An 18,197-nucleotide genomic window follows, 5' to 3' on the forward strand; every position below is an offset into this window, starting at 1 on the left:
CCAATATGGAGGCTGTAGCACAGCACGGGGTGCTGATGGGATTCTCTTTATTTGCAGAATTTTCGGGCATGTCAGTCATCGGTCTGAATGGCAGCTGGTGAAGATCGACTTCAGGTCTATATTTAACAGGCGTTGCACTGAAGCAGACTATCAGACTTGGCACCTCCATAACCAGGTGAAACTTTCAACTTTCCAGTCTAAATTTTGGAAAGCTTCCAACATGACAAATTCAAGTAGCAGAAAATAATCACTACAGTAACACCAAAAATGTAACAAATCCACGCAACAGCAAGTAAAAACATGAAAACAAAACCAAAAACAAACCAGCAATAACAAGAATAATACAGCAATCTCCACCCGACCCCACACCAAAACACCCAGCAAATCAGAAAGCACACCATTAAACCCAAAAACACAACCGCAGAACTAAAAGCATGACCACAAAACAAAACAAAAAACAAAAACAACAAAAAAAAACAAGAGCAAATCTAAAAGCATGACAACAAAACAAACAAAAAACAAGAGCAAAAATAAAAGCATGACAAAAAAGAAAACAAAAAACAAGAGCAAATCTAAAAGCATGGCAACAAAACAAAAAAGGTGCAAATCTAAAAAAGACTCTAAAATCTAAAACAAACAAACAAAAAATCTAAAACAAACAAACAAACAAACAAAAAAAAAGCAACTCAAGAACAAATCTAAAAACATGACAGCAAAACAAGACAGTAGTAAATTTAAAAACACAACAGCAAAAACACAACAGCAGGACCCATCAGAGCAAAACCAAAAAACAGACAATAACTCCAGTAATGACGCGATAATCAGAAAGTTAACTGCAAACCGAAAAACAAAAAACAAAAATAACAAGATGAACAAAAATGATCTCTCCTTCATGTTTTGAGTTAATGCTATTGGGTTTTGGTTTTGGTTTTGTCTTTGTGTTTGTTTTGCGATTTGTGTTATCTGGATTGTTTTGTTAGTGTATTTTGTTAATTAATTTTATGCGTCACCAAAATGACTGCCGTTATATTGTTCTAATCAGGGTGGAATCGTTACAATTCTGAGGATCTTTATACTTCCTTTTGCTTGAGCAATATTTGTTTTGGTGTGTGTTCTACACTTTCCTTCAGAGTTGTATAGACAGATTAGGTCCAGCACATGGCCAGGCCTGAGGGAATATGGGTGCGAGTCAAGAGCTTTACTTTAATATCAGAGCAGGCAGGCAAAGGCTGCCTCCAGCTGCTGATTTCCTCTCGTCATCTACTGTGTCAATCATTGCATTTGAACTTTCCCTTAGCAAACAATTCAAATAATGAAGTAAAGACTCAAAAGCCCGGGTCAGCATCTTATTTTTTTCATATACACCGTCTGTAAAATGGGCCGCTTTGTAGTTAGCAAATAAGCACATTGCTTTTTTTTGCCCAAGTTGCATAGAAATGAGTGAAGGTTTAAGCAGAAGGACATATAGATCTGTCTGATTCATGAAACTGTTGTAAAAAAAAAAAATCATAATAAATGGTGAATGGAAATAATTTGCTAAGTTGATGAATCAGCTTCAGCTGTTATAGCATTCAGCAAGCTCTGAAGAAAGGGTAAATAGAATGTTTTGGGTTTTTTCATGTTGCTGCAAAGACCATTAGTTATTTATTTATTTATTTTTTCAATCACTATTTTCAAACCTTGGTTGCAGATACAAAAATATATTTATAGCTATACTCTAATAAGTCAAGGAGCCAATAAAGATCTACTTCTGTGTTATTTAATACATATTTACAAAATATGAGTTATATGGGGTCACGGTGGCTAAAGTGGTTATATAACATTTGCTTTACTCCCCCAGAACTGCATGATTTCCTGGTGATTTGGTGTTTTATTTCCTTGTTCCATCTCTAAATTGCCCAGAGCATGTCTGATTCTTCCTTGTGATGGGTTCATACCCCATCCAAGGTGCCCCTACCTTATGCCCCGAGTTCCGTTTACATGTATTAAGGGCCTTTTTACACCTGGTCACTTCATGTGTTGTCTCTGATCCGATAGCTATCTGATTTGTTAAAACTGTTCCAATTACATTAGGCCACATAAATGCGTCTTGGCGAATCGGATATAGATCCGATCTTTCTACTCCCGCCCAAAATGCAAATATATTTTACCTCATTTCCAGGGTAATTGAAATGGAACATGCTTTGGTGTATGCGGTTGCTAGAAAAAACAGCATTTACTGTTTGCTGCATTTTAAGACCCAACGAGACACCTGGCTGAAAGATCGGAGCCAGCGCTGGTGGGAAAACATATTTGTTTCTGGCATGATGCACGACTCACCTGCGAGTGAAATACTTCCGTTTGGGAGGAGTATAGCGCTGATGTATGTGGCTTGAACAACCACACTCATTTACACCTGTCCAGTTTCATCTGAAATGCGTCCCAGACCACCTCCTGAAGTGGTTTGAGTGATTGGATTTATATACGTCTCGAAACCGTTTCAGAGGGCATTTAGACCTGGTCTTTTTACGAACGGTTAGCTATCGGATCACTGAAAACGCATGAAGTGACCAGGTGTAAAAACCCCCTAAGAAAACTTTAAACAGATGGTATTAATGTAAACATCTCTGACTATGCAGATGGTCATGGGTGTAGGAAAAAATATGGATATTGCATCACATGTTTTGCACAGTCCTGGTTTATTGGTATAGCAAGTTGTAAATTAGAATAAATATTTGCAATTTGATTGCATTAACCCTACTGCGTAATTTCCAATCATGATTAATGTATGGGTTCAGCACCAGAGCAATAATTCTGATAAAGGCTTAAATCAGGCTATATGTGACAGAAGAAGATAAATGGAGCTGAGTTTCAAAAAGAATTGTTTTCATTCACCCGGGTGAAAAAACCCCACAAAGTTATGAGCAGTGAACGATTTAAGTTCAAGTGATGAGTGTATATATAAATATATAAAATGGAAACAAGAAAAGCTAACACCATAGCTTTAGTAACAGTGTACACTCCACTGGAAACCTGAATTATTTATAGGAGGAATAAACTAGGGAAAAACAGGATTTGTTGAGTTTATTATAAATTTTTACAGGGCGAACCTTGCCTCATGGGTGTGAAGAGGATCTATCGGAAGCTGAAGCCAATGGCCAAGTGTGTTATGGGTAAGGCCCAATCAGTCACGGTGACTTCGGACCCATGTGAGTGCACAGAGTCTGATTTTGAATGGTGAGTGATGCTTTTATTTTTATTTATGTTTTATTTTTTTGTTTATACTGACTCTTAGTGATGACATGGTTGTGGCTTAAAATCCCAGAGAGTCAGGGCTGGATCATTGAACAAAATCTTACATTGCTTATCGTGGGTTTATTGTGATTGGATTCTTTCTTAAATCTGTTTAAAAAAAAAACCTTTCCAACGTAATTCGATGTGATTTCATTTCAGAAATAAATCATAACATGAGCGACACTGGGTGTGACATAGTTAATGAAAGATTTAGCATAATCACTAGCAATCTCTTCCTGGTTAATTTTATAGTACTTATTTGGATGGTACCTTAGGCTGTGTTTACACTTGGCATTAAAATGCAATCACTGTAATCTGATCAAGCAGATTGGATCATAGGCCAATTAGAATACGACCCGTTTACACTTGCTTCTATACTAGATATCTGATCGGATCCCTCTTTCCTGCACAATATTTAAAGAAGTCTGCAGAGAAAAAATAGCTCCATGGTACAATGGGTTTTAAAACGTTTTAGAAACAGTAAAGAGAAACCTATGGGTCCTGAATCATTGTCGGTTGTGTTGGGAATAATGTACGTAATTTACAGAGAATTAATCGTTCCAGAACTTTCTGATAAAGTTTTCATTAGATTTTTGATGAATTGTATCTCAGAACCACAGAGCTATGTGCAGCGATTCCCATGCTTACACATATTGTCAGCTAAACAGTTTCTGACTGTTTGGGAGTGGGCAGGATTTTGTGTGATGTCGATCTTACAATGATCCAGTCAAAGTTCGTTCTCATTGACCAGGGACACATTGGTCGGATAACATTCAGATCACAAACCCGTTTACACTCGTCCTTTCAATGTACAGTACAGACCAAAAGTTTGGACATACCTTCTCATTCAAAGAGTTTTCTTTATTTTCATGACTATGATAATTGTAGATTCACACTGAAGGCATCAAAACTATGAATTAACACGTGTGGAATTATATACGTACATAACAAAAAAGTGTGAAACAACTGAAAATATGTCATATTCTAGGTTCTTCAAAGTAGCCACCTTTTGCTGTGATTACTGCTTTGCACACTCTTGGCTTTCTCTTGATGAGCTTCAAGAGGTCGTCACCTGAAATGGTCTTCCAACAGTCTTGAAGGAGTTCCCAGAGATGCTTAGCACTTGTCGGCCCTTTTGCCTTCACTCTGCGGTCCAGCTCACCCCAAACCATCTCGATTGGGTTCAGGTCCGGTGACTGTGGAGGCCAGGTCATCTGGTGCAGCACCCCATCACTCTCCTTCATGGTCAAATAGCCCTTACACAGCCTGGAGGTGTGTTTGGGGTCATTGTCCTGTTGAAAAGGTGGTGTGTCCAAACTTTTGGAAGGTGTGTCCAAACTTTTGGTCTGTACTGTATGTGGACAACATCCAGATTCAGGTCAAAAATACAGATACAAGTGTAACGCAGCCTTAGCCATGGCAATCTTGCCATACCTGAGTCTGTTGTCTGTTTCTCAGCCTTTGTTATGTCTAACTTCCTTGCTGGGTTTTGTTTGTTCTGGATTATTTTACTTGACCTTACTCTCAGGTCATGTTTACTGTTTCTTATTGTGTTATGACTGTTTGTCCAAATCAGTTGTTTGGATTTAGGATTGCAATTTCACTTTGTCTTCAAGCCTCTTTGCAATGTGGATCTATTTTCTACTTCTGAATCCCAAAACTTAATTCTTATACAATGAAACCTGTTGTTGCCATGACAACTCGCTTTGTTCTTTTCCGAATTACTGTATGTAAAAGCTTTGCTATTTACTTGGGGTTTCTCTTGGGGTTGAACTGAAATAGCAAAATTCTCCCTTTCCCCCAATTCCTGATTGCAGTATAATTCCTGACTGATGTACATAGTATTCCTGAAATACATTAGTTAGCCCCTTTAACTCTTAAAATCAAATACATGCCCACATTGTCATGCAGGGCTGATTTTCCCCATTTGAACGCTGTTAGCTAGCTCACACGTATTTCTAGCACACTCTAGCCTTTGCCTTGTTGTCTCATTGATTAAACTACATAGCCAAAAACTGACGTTATGTATATTATGTAAGTTTCAGTCACTCCAGCTGTAGCCATAATTACTGTGTAATTTGAAGTGAGAAGAGCAACATATGGAAATACAAACAAGAGCAGAGTTCACCGTCTCTGCCTAGGCTGCTATGATTAGCATTTCAGCAAAGCTCAGCTAGATTAGTTTGAGACTGCTTCCGCTAAGCGAAAACCAGTCAACTGTGAAAGAAAACAGTCATGATAAGGGATTGGGATCATCTGCTAGTGGGTTTGTATACTGGTTCTGCATTACAATGTAATATATCCGTGCATCCTCATGTCCTCTGTAAGATTTCCATCCTCTCTTTTTTTGAAGTTCTAAACCTGTCCCTGAATTCAGCAGCACTACTGCTTCGTGTGACTTGAATGCCATTTTGCTTATTTTCCTGTAAATTATAAGAATTATTAATGTTGCTTTTCTATTGTCCCCAAATCTGAAGACCCCACGGGGGCAATCGCTACCCAGAAATACCCGTCGAAAGACATTAATCACGGAGTGTAATAGCTTTCATTAACAATCACGATGCGGCCGCATCTGCGTTGTGTGTCGCCATAATTGCAGCAATTTGTCCCCATCTTCTGGAGCTGTGCAGTCACATTGGGTTTTAATTGTAGGACAAACAACTTAAGCCGGTCTGATCTGTATGCTCGATCAAAAAGACAAACACAGCAGAGTTTGTTATGTGTTGTTTATCTGTATCGAAAGAACGGATCATTCATATTACAGACATTCGCATCTTGTCACTAGTGTTACGTGAGGAAAGAAAGTAGCAGCGGAAGCTAGATGAAATCTGTTTGATGGATTACATCAGGTTTAAGAAAAAGAGAAACTTCTATAATGATGTTTTACAATTTTTTCTTGGGTTTGTTTGTTTGTTCCTGCACTGCATAGACATGTCTGTGTGTGTGTGTGTGTGTGTGTGTGTGTGTGTGTGTGTGTGTGTGTGTGTGTGTGTGTGTGTGTGTGTGTGTGTGTGTGTGTGTGTGTGTGTGTGTGTGTGTGTTGCAGTGATTATGGCTATGAGCGGAGAACAGATGGGCGATGTACACCAGCATTTTGGTTTCATCCCTCTTCCATGTCCAGGAGCTGCATTACAGGCCACACTTTCCTCAACAGTACTGGGTGAGCACTTAGCATATTTCTATTCTATGCCTATTCAAGACTGGACACGGAACAGAAATACAACCATATAAGCACCTTGTATTCCCCCGTACATCTTATGCAGAAAAAGACCACTTGTGTTGATTCAATAAGTGAAGGACATGGATCTGCATAAGATGCAACCCTGAGAGTCTTCTTCAAGTCCTCATAGACATGAATATCCTTGGATCCAGAGTGAAACTTCAAGGGATGAAAAGGGATGAGCCGACGAAGCCTCTCGGATCAGTGGCAAAGACACACAAGATTATGATTAGCTAAGACAGATGAACAGCAGTAGGGTGGCAGGCTGAAACCAATCCTAACAGACACTCAAAAAAGAGAGGGAAAGCTAGATAGAAAGAGAAGAAGGAAATACATTTAGCAGAAGTTAATGGAATTAAATACAATGAATTTAAATAAATAAATTTTAGGGCAGGCAGGCAAGAGAGAGGGAGAGGGGCAAGGACGGAAGGAAGGAAGGAAGGAAGGAAGGAAGGAAGGACAGAAGGACGGACGGACAGATTTAAGCCTGGAAAAAACAAAGAGCATGTAAAGAAGGAAAGAAAATAAATTTGCCATGAAGAGGAAAAATAGGAAAACAGGATGAAATGTAGAAATAGAGGATAAAGAACAAGAGTGAGAATGATATAAAGGGAGCATGAAAGAGAGGGAGCAATTAAGAGAGGGAAAGACAAATGGCAAAAAGAGGAATAAAGAGAAAGTAAGGAGGAAGGGAGCATAAGGAAGAGAAATGTCGCTCTTGTCTGTTGCTTGTTACAGACTAAAGAGCACAAAAGATTTAAGGCTGTGCTTTTGATATATCGTTAGTCATCATTCGCAGAAGAAGCCACTCATGAATGTAGCTTTATAATCATTTAAAAACTGAAATGCTATGTTTTCTTTTTACCACATTCACATTACACTAAAACCCTTAATGGACTCCAGAATAATGTGTCATTTTTCTGTTTCCCCCCCTTTTTTTTTAGTTCTGTACCACTGCAGTAAAGAATAGACTCTAATAGACTCTGGCATAAGAAATCAGAGTCCTGATCCTATTTTGGGCTTCCAAATCTTCTTCCTTAAATATTCTTCCCATGGAGAAGTTTTTCTTCTCCAGCTGAGTCGAATATACCTCGGACGCATCGCTCCACAAGGCATCGCAATAGTGTCAACTCTTTTATTAGAGATTATGTGAGATTGCTTGTCTGTATATATAGCATACGCTTATTGTTAATTCTTCAACTTTTCACGGCTATTTTCATTACAACAGCACAAAAATGTAAGTTTTAAACAAAACTGCTGATCAGGCAGCTGGAAAGCATGTTGGATTGGATTCCGGGTGGGGATTTAAAACTGCAAATGTGCACACATCAGTGTTCCCTCAGATGTAACTGAGGTAGAGATATTCAGAGAGGTGCAGATAAGTTACTCATGTACGATTCTGCTTGAGTAGAATAGAAGTATGTCTGTTACACTCCATACCAAACTTAGACTTTTTAATATCTGCTTACGGGAATGAGAAACCTCTGTTTAAGACAACATTTCACACCAAGATTTAAGTTATAGCTGTAAATATATTACAAAATATTTTGGAATGCAATTTGAGTCCAATAAAAATGTATAAATATAAATATTAATTAAATGGTTAATTAAAATATTAATTTAAATATTAATTAAATCATACATTTATATAATAATTGCATGCATGTCTAGATGCTATTGAATTTCAATTTAAATAAGAAAGTTATAAGCTTAAAAATAAAATAAAATAGAAATAATTAAAATAAAAAAATAGCATAAAAAACAGACAAAACAAAACATGCATTCATAGACGACAAAAAAAATTGACTAAAGAGGAGAAAACTGTTTAAATGAGACTAGAAAAAAAAAAAAGAAACCGAAGAATTTTGGAAACAATAAGTAAGTAAATAAGTAAGTTAGTAAGTAAGTAAGTAAATAAATAAATAAATAAATAAATAAATACCTAATGTGTGAAAGAAAGGAGAAATGAAAAAGCAAGAAAAAAAAAGAAATAATAATAATAATAATAATAATAATAATAATAATATATCTCAGCTTAATGTATGCAATAATGTATGTACAACTCCCAACCAGCAGTGATCAATTATAGACAGATTCAGAGGGTAAATAATGATTAGATTTGGCAACGCAGCACATCTGATCAGTGGTGAAGGACCATCCAAGCAACTTTAAATGCACCTACTTACACAGCATTTATTCTCACACAGCATTACCATTTACACCAACTTCTGATAATGTACCTTTCTGTCTCTTTGAATGTGTGTAGATACAGAAAGGTGGTCTATAATAATTGCACTGGAGGTGTGGTGGATTTGTACATGGCCCGTAGGCGACCCTGCCCCAGCCAGGCCCCTAAAGGCCTCCACCTGGTCACCAGCGAGGGAAAACTCACAGCTACACTGGGCCACAATGTCACCTTCCTCGTTTTCCTAGAGCAGGTGATTTATCAGTACAGCATACAAGAATACGTCACTCAAAATGTTAATGTGTCGCTGAGCTAGCTGGACCAGTCATTTGCTCAAAGTTAAGTGGCTTTCAATCACTAATAGAGGACTAGCTAGAAAAAGAATTTGAGTAGCGTTTTACCTAATGCACCCCTAATGTACTGTATTTTCCTCTTAATGGTAAACACTAGCTAGGGTCATGCTAATATGAATGTATTTTTTTTGCTGGCTGATGTGTGTTTTTTTTTTTTTTTGGAGGGGTTCCATTAAGATCTGCTTAGGTTTTGCCCATAATTTAACTTTGATTTTTTTTTGTATTAAGTGGGACTGAATAGAGCTGTCTGGATTAAACAATAGCAAGCTGTACCGGAGATTAGGTCAGAGAGATGAGTGCTTATGTATTTCTTTGAAATTCCAAGGTTTTGAGCCAAACAACAGGCTGTCTTGTGTCAAAACGGATTATTCACTATCTCATGCCATTGCTTACTGGGACTGACAAATGCTTGCTGCAGTCTTCAAGGCATTTGTTTGACGTTTTATTTTTAATGGATGCCCAATGCAATAGCTTACTTGATGTTGAAATCATTAGTGTCACTGCTGCTTCACGGCAGGGTGACGGATCAAGGACGAGCATCACGTTAGATTTCGGCGACGGACATGCGATCACGTACTCCAACGTGAGCTCTATCGAGGATGGAATCAAACACATCTACAAGAGCGTGGGGATCTACAGAGTGACCGCTACAGCTGAGAACAGCCTGGGGTTCGAGACGGCAGTTCTTTTCTTACACGTTACATGTGAGTGACTATGCAGGAATTTCCTAATGAACTGTTTATATGTAGAAACGTTACATGTCATCTGAGCCAAAGTTAAGCACATACATGAAGAGGTGTAATCCATAGCCATAAAAAGTCTAATCTGTTTGTTTTTTTGTTGTATTTTTGTGTAATTTATCTCACAAAAACATGACTGAAGTATGACTGCTAAGTTGACAGTTTTTATTCACAGTAAAATTTCTTGACATTTAATATTTGACTGAAATTCAGAAATAAGGATAATCTGCTTGTTTGAATATTGCAACTAACAAATAATGTACATATTATCTACCAGTTTAATACCTTTACTCGTTTTTTTTTTTTTTTACTTTCTGGGCTTGGGAACAGGAAATTCATTCATTCATTTATTTATTTATTTATTTATTTATTTATTTATTTATTTATTATTTATTAATTAAATCCTGAGATATAAACGTGTGTGTGTAATATTATATTATATAATATTAATATTGATTTTTTTAAATTTTGTGACCAGTTCATTTTCTACGTAAAAAAAAAGTTAAACATAGGATATTGATTGCAGGCAGCATGCACATGCTCTTTCACAGCCTGTTAGAACATTCAGTTGTTGATTTCTGTCAGGTTGTACTTTGATATGAAGGTCATGCTGATCTGATCAGAAATCATTATGTACAATAATCAGTATATGGTGCTTCTTCGCACTGACTGAATTGACCATTGCTGGCATGTTGAGGCAGACAGATGTCACGGTGCTGAGTTATTGATCAGGGAAAGGCCCCGGTCTTCAGATCTGTCGATCCAGCCGAGCTTGAGAAACAGAAATGGCTGCCTTTGAAACACAGGAGATGAAAAATCTTTCACAGATGGCAGGAGCTCCCTGGGTGAAACAGCTGTGAATATATATTGGATACGGCTGTTTTTTCTTCTTTTTACTCTGTCCTGTAAACTCATTTATTTTTGCTATTTTCTGTTTTGTTTTTTTTTCTTTTTTCCAGATGCCTGTTTTTTTTTTATCTATGGCTTCATTCTCTCTCCTTTTCACCCCTCTCTGTATCTGCACTCTTTCATTGTGTTTGTTTTCGGAGTAGGTCAGCTGGAGTATATCCATCTCTCTGCGCCGTTTGTGGCAGTGAAAAATAAGGAAGTCAACCTGACAGTGGTTCTGTGGCCGAGCCAAGTGGGAACTGTCACCTACATCTGGTGGTTTGGGAACAACTCAGAGGTAGCGCAGTATTTTCCCTTTCAGCTCCCATGCATCAAAATGCAAATAACTCTGTGTGGCTCAAAATGGGACTTGGGTTAAATTCAGGGAGTAAGAAAGCAGATAAGGAAGAAGCAATAAAACCATTCAAATTGAAAATATGATTAGGATTCTAAGTAGTAATGTATCATCGTTGCACAGAAAGAGTGGTTACCATAAACAGGCGCTTGCTTAGCCAGCAATGTCTGTTCCTCATTTATCAATTTCTTTTGTACCTCTAAGGTAATATCAAAATGTGATCAAATTCAAAATAGTTGAGTACTTGGAAAAAAAGCTGAGTTTAATAGGATATAGAGCTCGTTCGGTCGACCCTATGTAGATTTAGATCATTTATCCTGTATATTCGTATTAAATTCTAACATCATACAAAGACTGGATTTGGGGGCTTTATTAAGCATGCATATTTAATATAAAATAATTTTTGGGAGGAGCAAAGAATGATCCGAATCACCCATAGTGTCATACAAGTGTATCATCACTAGATTTACAGTATAGCTATAGCATCCTATTAGCTTTAGCTTTACAGTATTGATGACAAATTTAATTCTAAAAGAAATTAGTCCAGTTACTTCATAATAAGTGATTCTGTCTGAATAAAAACATTTTCTATTTTTATTATTTTATGTTCTAGTCAATTCAGCTTTTTGCAAAACTACAAAGAGATAGATGATTATTTATTTTATCTTTTATATATTTTAAGTAGTGATGATCCAAAATCACTAATTTTCATTTTTGATAGATACCCAGAGCTCTGATAGCATTATTCTATCGATTTCCGGCACTGATCCGACACTGCCACCACTTGGCCATGCCAAGTTCAGAGACATCGGAAGCATGATGGTGCCACTCTTTAAGAGAATATCTTTAAAACAGAGAAATGAGACAAAAGTTGGATAATCTCTGGCTAGTAGTTGCATGCAGTTAAGGGATTATACTCTGCCTTTTAATGGGAATGAAACAAAACCTTTAATTATGAATGTGTGAATTTCAAATATACATACATGTTATGTTTAATAGCTAAGTGCCGTAAAATCCTTATAGCAGGTGACATTTTTGTATGTTGTTATACAGTTGTTTGTGAGATCCAGTACAGTCATTAATTGTGGACTTTACAAATATATACAACTCTATTGGTCAATATAATAATAAAGCTTTAGAGAAACTTTAACACTACTCGATGCATTAGTTGACGTGAACAAACCATAAATGTTAGTGTTATTTATAAACATAAGTAACGTTAGCTAAGTAAATGTTGGTTTAATATGATACTTTCAAAATACCTCAATATCACACTATAACTTTGTTTGTTTTTTGGAGCTTTTATCCAAAAGCTCACATTTATGTTATTTATTCATTTATTTATTTTTTACAGAAAAATAAAGATGGTAGAAGGTTAAGGCCATGTAGTGGTGTTGGGATTTGAACTCACAACCTTCTGATTGACCATGAACACCAACATATATATATATATGTATGTATATATATAACCTTCTGATTGACCATGAACACCAACATATATATATATGTATATATGTATGTATGTATGTATGTATGTATATATATATATATATATATATATATATATATATATATATATATATAATCAGAGTATATATATACTAATACTATAGGTATATATATATATATATATATATGTTGGTGTTCATGGTCAATCAGAAGGTTGTGAGTTCAAATCCCAACACCACTACATGGCCTTAACTCTCTACCATCTTTATTTTTCTGTAAAAAAAATAAATGAATAAATAACATAAATGTGAGCTTTTGGATAAATGTGTTTTACAAATGATGTAAATGCTGGCGAATCTCCTGATGGCAGATGCATTGCTTTTCCCAAAACTAAGCATTCTAATCTTGCTCCATAACTGCTAGATTAAACTGAATGATACAACATATATAACATTAGCATTACAAATATATTTTTTTAAAAAGTGAATTTATATCTTTTACTATTAACCAAAACTGATGCACTTCTCTTATGTGGCTGTGCTATGTCTTTTTATTCTTTTTTTCCATTGCTTTTTTCTTAAGTATGTGTTTGTTTCTCACCCTTGCTTTCACAACCCCAGCCAATAATCACACTGGAAGGGAGCGTGGCTTTCACTTTCCCTCGGGAGGGAATAAATGTCGTCACCGTGCAGGTGGTAGCCGGGAACACTATTCAGCAAGACAGGAAAACCATCGCAGTGCATGGTGAGTGGCTGTTTCTTGACAGCTAGCCAATGTGGGAATACAGTTTTTATGCTCTTATTCTGCCCTCCATTTCTGTTTTGCCTGTGGAAATAAATCTGTATCTCTGTCAGCTGGAGGGAAAAAAAGCACACGACTGCTATGATACATTACACCGATGCATTCAATCTATTTGGGAATTAAGGCGAGACTTTATTATTCACCACCAATGGACCACATTTTATCATCTAAGGATAAACTATTAAATTATTACTTCATTAATATATAGGAGAAATTCTTATTGTTATTCATTTTAGTCATAGATGAAATAAAACATTATAAATAATGGTAAGCTGTGGAGTCCAAGCACCTTTTGCCATTAATAGCCCCGGTGACCAGCTTTTTTCCATGTTATATCAAACAAAGAAGAAACTGCAGTTGAAAATACTTTTAAAATATTAAAATGGCAGTTTTTAAAATATCTCCTTATGGCAGTTTAACGCATACCCTGTGAAATGTCTGCCGAAAGCTGAGTGACAGTTGCAATTTCATGAATCCAGCATTTAAGGTCATCATTTGAAATCCTCTGACAGATTAGCACAATAATGCACTACTGGGATTCTATACAGTTTATGAGAAATTGATATTTGAACTGAACTCCACCCCTTATGGCAAATCATAGTTTAGCACACAACCCTAGTCTTAGTCCAGTCCTGAACAAGCCTTTTAAAGCCTTGTGCAAATCCAAGTTAAGCTCCACAACATTTGGCAGCAATATTGTTTTTAATCTAAACATTTTGTACCGAGGATTTGGTGATGAAATTGACCTCAATTTTGTGACGCTTGATATACAAAACTCAATTTGTATATTATGCAAATTACTTAATAAGTAGATGCTGTTAAATGTTTCTGAAGGCTTTTTGGTTTTGCGGAACTCCAAAAATCCAGGAAACAAACTTACTATCTAACAACCTGAATATCCATTCATTCATTTTCTACCGCTTGTCCGAACATCTCGGGTTACGGGGAGCCTGTGCCTATGTCAGGCGTCATCGGGCATCAAGGCAGGATACACCCTGGACGGAGTGCCAACCCATCACAGGGCACATACACACTCATTCACTACAGACGATTTTCCAGAGATGCCAATCAACCTATCATGCATGTCTTTGGACCGGGGGAGGAAACCGGAGTACCCGGAGGAAACCCCCGAGGCACGGGGAGAACATGCAAACTCCACACACACAAGGCGGAGGCGGGAATCGAACCCCCAACCCTGGAGGTGTGAGGCGAACGTGCTAACCACTAAGCCACTGTACCCCCTACAACCTGAATAGATAAATATATAAATATCTTAAATAAAACTCCACAGGCATCAGTTAGTTTATGAGATCAAGCCGATCAGTTTCGTTTCTTTTGACCAGCAGCAAGTTTGCAAGTTACCAGTTGCTTGGGCTGCTAATAATTCAGTTTGTAAAGTTCAGTAACTTGTTATTAATTCACAATTGTAGAAACTTTATAAATGCTTTTAGTTTTAGTTACAGTATATTGAATAGGTATCAATAAAATAATATCAATCAAATTTCACAAATAACTAAATCAGTCTAAAATATATATTTTGCATTTTTTCTTTTTCTTTATTATTTTACAGAATATTTCAGGTCTCATCTTTTAGCCTTTTCCTCCAATCTGGATGAGCACAACCCTGATGTGGCAGAATGGAGGCTGGATGTTAGCAGAGTCATCAAAAACTCCATGGTCCATGTGAGTAAAGTCAAAAGCCTCTTTTTCTTTGATGTATAGATCCAAGATCACTGAGCTAAGATAAGAATTTTCACCCCTGTGTTAATTAGAACCACCATGAGCTTGAACAATTCTTCCCCTCTTACTCTAGCTATTACTGCCTGTGGCTCCTTTAACTCAAGGTTCAAGACTTCCTTAAATCACTGTAAAACTTGGATCGGCTGCTAATGAATGCATCGTGGTGCCACGGGAACATCATTTCTGCTTCCCTCTCAATAATCCTCATGCGTCAAATAAATGAAGCTAGGAAATGCCACAGAGGAAAGTTTATGGAGCTGTCTAATAACTGCACAATAGGTGTTTTTAAACTTTCTGCTGACCAACGAGAAGTTAAATCACCTGCCAACTGGCATATGTGGGCATGGTTAGTAAATGCATCATGTGAATGGATTGGAACGCTAGATTATGTTACAGGAAGGCTAGTTTTCTGCTCAGAGGCTAACAGAGAATAGAGAACAGAAATGCTTAAATAAAGAAATATTAGATTCATCATAACATGAAATTTGTGGGCATTTCATAAGGATAAAAGTAATGTCACAACCAGGATGGAAGGAGACAGACCCATATGCAGGATAGCTTCAAATGAATGGGGTTTAATAAATAATGAAGACAAAGACAGAAAAAGACGATAACTGAAACAATACAAATGACGACACCTAACAATGACTAAACATAACGAAGGGTAAACGTAACTAATGATTCCGGGCTCACTTAAATATAAAAGACATTGATGACACAATAAGGATCAGGTGTGGAGCCATGGAGGAGCAGACGAAGTCGGGGCAGACACGTGACGAGGAAGATAAACAAAGGCACATGGCCAAAAGTACGGGCTGAGTCCTGACAAGAAACTATAAAAGATACTAAGATGAAAAAAATACCTCAGGATATGATGTTATTGAAAAATAATCAACTTCCGGTTGAGAACTGTAACTCTACAGTACTGTAAGATAATAGAGGAAAGAATGTGAGGGGCTTTTTTCAGGTCCGTTTCCATAATTCACTGATTTTGCTGATATCTAAGAAAGAGACACAATGTTAGATCAAACCAATACAGTTCAGAAATATTCCATACAATCATATTGCTATTAAAATCGAAAGAATATTCCAGAAAGAGAGAACTAAGTATTCTAAGAACTAAGAACTAAGTATCTTCTAATATGCATAAATGCGTCAACTGGTTGTAGTGAAGAAGGAAAAAAATAAGCTTTTTAGCCCAAACCACAGTAGTCATGTTCGCCATATGTGTTCTCCACTCCACTGGAGTCATAATGTGGCTAATGAGATTTCATCGGCCCACATGGGGCCTTACAGAAGGACGGCACACTTTAACCTTGTGATTTGACCTGAAACTAATGTTGGTATTCTGGATTTAATTGCCTCACTGCCTCTATTATATGCGGAAAATAATAACAAACCGTGTGATGTCCAATTTTAATCTAGTATAGAAGCTTCCTGTTTTTTTTTCCCCCATGGAAACATTCTGTGCAGGCAGACATCAACTGTCAGAGCTGTCTCTGCCTAATAACTGATATAAACATCTGCCTTGTTTATTTCCTAAAGTTTTAAATCTTGTTCTAATGAAGGGAAAAAAACTGTCATTGGTTGTATATACAAATTCATTTATTTGTCCCGAATCCATACTATATACCATAGCATTTCCAAACAGTACACCAGACTGACTATCAGTATTACTGCTTATAATTATGGTACACTATATATAGCAATACTTTAATAGATGCTTTAAAAGTGTGTGTAGAAGAAAAGGGAAAAACGAGGAAGAAGCTATTATATTAATTTGTTTTTATCAGTACCATTATATTATTTAGCACCTTTTTTCTATTAGTAGTTGTCGTTTTTAGTGAAACAAGCTCAGCAGCCGGTCTGCATGTCTTTGTAAGCTTGCACAGGGTCTGATTGCATTGTCAGCATGTTCATTTGAATTAGTGCAGACCAGAGACAGGACGTCAAAATGGGTGGGATTGGTCTGTCTTTCTGTCGTAGGAAGTAGCATTGATTTGGAAGGTTTGGTCAGATTTTGTGCAGAAGAAGCTACCAGGTTAGTAGAATTGAGTAGGTGGGGTTTGCCTACTCCAGAGGTCTGAATTTCTGGGGGAAGTTATGAAAATGGGATATAATTTCTTAAGGAGCAGTAATGGTCAGAATTGGTGGTTGGCTGCAAGAAGTGGTGGGAATTCTGATAGAGCTGCCAACATTGGTCAGAATTTCAGAGGAAGCTGCCAGGATTGGTGCGAATTTCTGAGACAGCTGCCAGGATTGGTCAGAATTTCAGAGGAAGCTGCCAGGATTGGTGCGAATTTCTGAGACAGCTGCCAGGATTGGTCAGAATTTCAGAGGAAGCTGCCAGGATTGGTTAGAATTTCTGAGAGAGCTGCCAGGATTGGTCAGAATTTCTGAGAGAGCTGCCAGGATTATTGGGAATTTCTAATAAAGCTGCCAGGAACTAAAGTTTTCTACTTTTTTTTTTTTGGAAGTAGTTATAATAAGGTCAATTTCTCTAAACCAATATACTAAATTACACCTACGGTCAAAAATGCTGTGAAGTTCACTTTCAAGGACAAATCCCGCACTACTGTGCCTTCAGATTTATTACTGAGGTGTTTCACACATTATATAAAGCTGGCTGTGTGTTATGTTTTCTAGGTGACTGGAGTGAATCCAGAGCATCTGCTGGTCACTGTTTTGCCAGGACTGCCCACAGCCGCTGAATTCTTCCTGCTCCCAGATAAAGAGCTAACAGAGGGGAAAGCGGACAAAACAGTAACACATTTAGACCAGGTATTCACAAATACACCTTCTTTTGAAAAATGAGGACGTAGGTTATTCAAGTTCACTATCAAGTACATTTTTTTTAAAGAAAGATAATAATAATAATAATAATAATAATAATAATAATAATAATAATAATAATAATAATAATAGACATCATTAAAAACACAAAACATTTGGAGCATTACACAGATACAGAGAGTGTTTTTGAACTAAAAACTTACACTGACTTACAGCATGTGAACATATTTTTAGCTGTGAGTGAAATAAGCAATAGAGCCTTGTTAGAACATTTAAATTAAATTGAATTAAAACAAATATGGTTTGGAGATTATAACTCATTTAGTAAACAGATGTCAATTAATAAGAAGCATTAATATATAAAGGCAATAAAGATACTATATAAAGAGTATCCAAAGTC

The 18,197-nt window shown here is 36.8% G+C and overlaps 1 protein-coding gene across 2 annotated transcripts in view; it reads left to right on the forward strand.

Moving 5' to 3' along the window:
- LOC113649062 (VPS10 domain-containing receptor SorCS1) overlaps positions 1-18,197 on the forward strand; it is a 212,479-nt gene that overhangs the window by 184,931 nt on the left and 9,351 nt on the right. For both annotated transcript variants that reach the window (XR_003442055.2, XM_027156667.2), the window contains exons 15-23: positions 58-175; positions 3,083-3,216; positions 6,320-6,433; positions 8,760-8,931; positions 9,549-9,735; positions 10,824-10,957; positions 13,084-13,207; positions 14,835-14,947; positions 17,651-17,785. Coding sequence is in view for 1 of the 2 variants with exons in the window: in XM_027156667.2 (XP_027012468.2) it covers positions 58-175; positions 3,083-3,216; positions 6,320-6,433; positions 8,760-8,931; positions 9,549-9,735; positions 10,824-10,957; positions 13,084-13,207; positions 14,835-14,947; positions 17,651-17,785 (1,231 nt within the window). In the remaining variant the exon portion in view is untranslated. The remainder of the gene's footprint in view (positions 1-57; positions 176-3,082; positions 3,217-6,319; positions 6,434-8,759; positions 8,932-9,548; positions 9,736-10,823; positions 10,958-13,083; positions 13,208-14,834; positions 14,948-17,650; positions 17,786-18,197) is intronic.

Source organism: Tachysurus fulvidraco, chromosome 18 (genome assembly GCF_022655615.1).
Source record: "Tachysurus fulvidraco isolate hzauxx_2018 chromosome 18, HZAU_PFXX_2.0, whole genome shotgun sequence".
NCBI lineage: Eukaryota > Metazoa > Chordata > Actinopteri > Siluriformes > Bagridae > Tachysurus > Tachysurus fulvidraco.